This window comes from Nestor notabilis, unplaced genomic scaffold, assembly GCF_000696875.1.
Source record: "Nestor notabilis isolate BGI_N333 unplaced genomic scaffold, ASM69687v1 scaffold30394, whole genome shotgun sequence".
Classification (NCBI taxonomy): domain Eukaryota; kingdom Metazoa; phylum Chordata; class Aves; order Psittaciformes; family Psittacidae; genus Nestor; species Nestor notabilis.
This window is the reverse complement of record NW_009927391.1, coordinates 1-4,768: the sequence shown is the minus strand read 5'-3', so window position 1 is coordinate 4,768 and position 4,768 is coordinate 1. Positions and strand designations below refer to the sequence as shown.

General features: G+C 58.2%; 1 protein-coding gene across 1 annotated transcript; it reads left to right on the top strand.

Annotated features, from left to right (window-relative positions):
• Positions 1–243: 243 nt before the first annotated feature.
• On the top strand, positions 244–4,762 carry LOC104399932 (zinc finger protein GLI1-like; the record flags this gene model as incomplete). The annotated part of the gene is made up of 9 exons (XM_010014043.1): positions 244–339; positions 1,160–1,355; positions 1,554–1,719; positions 1,797–1,898; positions 2,018–2,158; positions 2,771–2,920; positions 3,573–3,737; positions 4,151–4,414; positions 4,520–4,762. Coding segments are annotated over 9 exons (1,523 nt in total), but the record flags the coding sequence as incomplete, so codon positions are not given.
• Between the last annotated feature and the right edge of the window lie 6 nt (positions 4,763–4,768).

Below are 4,768 nucleotides of genomic sequence, written 5' to 3'. Positions count from 1 at the left end.
CCGGGCGGCGGCTGTGCTGAGCGCTGCTGCCTGCGCCCACCCCATGGAATAGCTCCAGGTGCCCCGGGGCCACAAGGTCGGTTGTAGCCCCCCTCATCCTGGCACCTGAGCAGTGCCTGGCACGGCACGAGGAGCACCCAGCTTTAGATTCAGTGCTTAGGTTCAGGGGTACTCGGGGAACTTCCTTCGCCCTTGCGCCACCCGCCCTTATGCTCTTCCCATCTTTCTCCCTGCCCCTGCCAGGACTCGATTTCCCCTTGTGCCATCAGTCAAACCTCATGAGCGGTCATCGTGGTTATGGGTTGGTGCCAGGAGCCGAGCACCTGGGCAGTGGTGATGGTAAGTAAGTGCCTTGGGCGGGCATGGGCTTCTGCAGGGGGTTTAGGCACCCCCTTGATTGTGTCAGGAGTGCAGGGTTTGTACTGAGGGGGCCAGGCAGCGCTGGTGATGGTGAAGCCTGTGATGAGGGAAGAGACTGATGGGCCTTCAGGTGTCTTTCCTGTAACAGTGGTGCCTGCGTGAACAGGGGGATTTGTGTTGGCTGTGGCCAAGGTTATCAGGCACTTTTCTTGAGGTGCTATCAGCTGTAGTAGGGAGTACGTGTGTGTCAAAGGGTTCTGGTACCCATGGCCGTGGTGGGGAAGGGGGACACTTCCGAGTCTTGCCACAGTCCAAAACCAGCAACGAGTTTGTCTAGTTTGGAGAGAAGGAGGCTGAGGGGCGACCTTATTCCCAGGAGGGGATGTGGAGAGGGAGGTGCTGAGCTTGTCTCCCTGGGATCCAGTGATAGGACACATAGGAATTCTTCCGAGCTGCGCCAGGGGAGGTTTAGACTGAACATGAGGAAGCATGTCTTTACTGCGAGGCTGGTCAAACCCTGGAACAGGCTTCCCTGAGAGGTGGCTGATGCCCCAAGCCTGTCAGCATTTAAGAGTTATTTGGACAAAGCCCTTAATAACATGCTTTAACTTTTGGTCAGCCCCAAATTGGACTAGATGATTATTGTAGTCCCTTCCAATTGAAATATTCCATTCCATTCTGGCACAGTCGGGGTACTCCGTTAGGCTCCAGTGCGCCGGGATTGTGTCCTTGGGGGTTTCTCCAGCCTCCTAGGAGCCATGCTGAGAGGAGCACCCCCTGCTCTTTGCTGCCATCCCAGGCTCACGGTTCTCAACGCCCCGCGCTGCAGGCAAGCTGGGCAAGAAGCGGGCACTGTCCATCTCACCCCTGTCAGACTCCAGCATTGACCTGCAGACAGTCATCCGCACCTCACCCAACTCCCTTGTTGCCTTCATCAACTCCCGCTGTGCCTCTGCCAGTGGCTCCTATGGCCACCTCTCCATCAGCACCATCAGGTGGGCACCATGCATGCAGCCTCTCAGTCTGGGAGCCTGGATGCCAATTCCCAGCTTGGGGAATGCCCGAGGGTGAGGGTTAGGGAAGGTGGGAGCGAAGTGGGACGATAGGTTGGGGAACCTGGGATCTCTGGCTTAGAAGACCTAAAGTTCTGTGCTCTGATGGTGTCATCTGCTCATCCCTCTTGCTCTATGCAGTCCGTCACTGGGATATCAGAGTCCACCGGCTCAGCAGAAGGGCCAAGGCCACCTGTACAGCCACACAGTAGCACCACCACCACCATGTAGCTCCCACGAACCCCTGTCCACCCGCCCAGGGCTCCTGCAGCACACCCCAGCTCGTGGGACCCTCAAACACTGCCAGGTAAGGGGCCCTTGCACCCCTGTCAGCGGTGGTCCATGAGCATCTCAGTGCTGACTGCTTTCCTCCCACCCTGGTAGCAGCTAAAGTTGGAGTGGAGCCTGAGCAGCCCTCTGACTGTCAAATACCCAGAGGAGAGATCCGAGGGGGACATCTCCAGCCCAGCTTCCACAGGCACCCAGGTACCCCCCAGGCCTTGAGACCCACCCCCACTTCCCCGGGGCTCTATGCTCCTCCCTGGCACCACTCCCAGTAACAGGAGCGTGTAGCTCGGGGTGCTCACCTGGCTCTGCTCCTCCAGGACCCCTTGCTGGGGATGCTGGATGCTCGGGAAGATCTGGAGAAGGAGGATGGGAAACCTGAGTCGGAGACTGTGTATGAAACCAATTGCTACTGGGACGGCTGTGCCAAGGAGTTTGACACGCAGGAGCAGCTCGTGCATGTGAGTTAGGTCCTGACCGGGTACATGCAGGCCCAGAAGGTGCCCTCAGGCTTCTGGGTGTCATCCACCTCCATCCGCAGCTCCTCCTGTCCCATACTGGGCTGCTCCCCTCCCTACCTGGAGAACTCACCACACTGTTGCACGATGTTGGAAGTCGCCCCCAGGAAGGGAGGGACCCGCGTCCTCCCCTTCTTGTGGGCAAATTCCCCGTGAGCCTCCCATACCATGTCCCTCAGGGGAACATCCTGTCCAGCCTTCCTCACGCCTGGGGCAGCTCTCATGAACCACTGATGCATCTAAGCTTCCTCCTTTGCTCTTTGTCTCCGTGCAGACATTACAACTATCCTGTATCCCCTTCACCACACCTCAGGCCACCTTGACCCCTGTGTCTTCTCTTGGTCCTCCTAGAGTAGCCCCCAGCCACCTCCTGTATCCATTGCCTCCTGTAGATGTCATCTGAGTACCCCGTTTTCACCTAACCCCTGGTGTCTCCAGCCACCATCCCAGTCCCTCTATGTCCATTTCTTTCATCATATTCCATGAAGACACCTGTATCTCCCTGAACCTTCGGTGCTTTCCCCAATGCCACCAACGATGCCCCTCTCTCCACAGCACATCAACAATGAGCATATCCACGGGGAAAAGAAGGAGTTTGTGTGCCACTGGGCAGCATGTTCCCGGGAGCAGAGACCCTTCAAGGCTCAGTACATGTTGGTGGTGCACATGCGGCGACACACGGGCGAGAAGCCTCACAAGTGCACGGTGAGCTGGCCTGGGCCTTTGCGGAGCCCCGGCTGGGCTGTGGTGCCTTGCACTTGGCACAGCTCAGGGCAGGGTGGGAGCTGGCCTGGGTTGTGGCATTGATGGGGAGATGGCATGTGGGGAAAATGAGGGGGGGCATGAGCACAGGAGGGCATAAGGTTGGATAGGAGGAAGAAGTTCTTTACTGTGAGGGTGGGGAGGCACTCGAACAGGGTGCCCATGGAAGTGGTGAATGCTCCATCCCTGGCAGTGTTCAAGGCCAGGCTGGACAGAGCCTTGGGTGACATGGTCTAGTGTGAGGTGTCCCTGCCCATGGGAGGGGGTTGGAACTGGATGACCTTAAGGTCCTTTCCAACCCAAACCTATTCTATGGTTCTGTGATGGGGTGGAGTTCATGCGTGATGTGCACACGAGGTAAAGAGGTACAGAGCAGGCTGGCTACAGCACAGCTGGCTGGGCAGTGCATGGTGAGGGGCATGGCATAGCCAGGAGGGTAAAGGGCCATGCAGCGGTGCAGGACATGCACACGAAGGAGGGCAGATGCGTTGTGCTGTGGCTGGGAGGTGCGATAGTGTCCCTGGCGCATGTGGGGTGATGCAGTACAGGGTCTGTTGATGGCGTGTGGCATGTTTCACCCTATTTGCCTGCACAGTTCGAGGGCTGTAACAAAGCCTACTCACGCCTGGAGAACCTCAAGACCCACCTGCGCTCACACACGGGGGAAAAACCCTACGTGTGTGAACACGAGGGCTGCAACAAGGCCTTCTCCAATGCTTCCGACCGGGCCAAGCATCAAAACCGCACTCACTCCAATGAGGTACTGACCTACCCGGGGCCCTCTGCACCCCTTTGGGCTCCCCATGTGCCTCCTCAGTAGTCCTGTACTCTGAAAGGTCCCTGTGTGCCCCAGCTCCGTGCATGTTCTGATAAAGGATGGGCCCTGTTCCTTTCCTCCATCACTTGCATTCCCACTAGGGTCCCTTCAACCCCTCCTGAGGAGCACTGTCCTTGTGTTCTTCATCAGCTCCCTATGACCTCCTCCAAGACCCCGCTATAGCACCTAACATCCCCCGTCCAAAGGGGACTCAGCCTCTTGGATGCCTTCCTACCCTCATCTCTTGGGCCTGCTGCAGAGGGTTGGGAAGGGTACTTATTTCATGCCCAGCTCCTGCTCTGTTAGGAGGGGTCTCTGGTCCAAGCTAACACCTTCCTTCCGCGGTGCCCCGGCAGAAGCCTTATGTGTGCAAGATTCCAGGCTGCACCAAGCGCTACACAGACCCCAGTTCGCTGCGCAAGCACGTGAAGACGGTGCATGGCCCCGATGCCCACGTCACCAAGAAACACCGAGGGGATGTGATGCCGGGTCGTGCACTGCCCACCCCCAGTGGCCCCCCAGACATGAAGCAGGAGAAAGACACAAATGGCCCTGCTGAGGCCCAGAAGGATGATGGCAAACTCTTGGTGCCTGACTTGGCCTTGGTAAGGAGCTGGGGTGTTGGCAGGGGAGGGCGGTCGCCTCTCCGCGTCGGGCAGGGTGTGCTGGGTGTAGTGGATACCTGACCCCCTTTTCCTTGGTTGATGTTTTTGGGTACCCCCCAGAAGCAGTCGTCGTGCATCAGCGGCCATTCCCCCCTCGGCAGCACCACTAACAATGACAGTGGGGTGGAGATGGCGGGCAACGCTGGTGGCAGCTACGAGGATCTGTCTACGCTGGAGGATGTGCCCGGTGAGCCCATGGGCACCTCAGGCCTCATGGCCCTGCACAAGCTGGAAAACCTTCGCATTGACAAACTGAAGCAGATGAGGAAGCCGTCGGCTACCAAGGGCCTGAATTTGCCAGCTATCCCC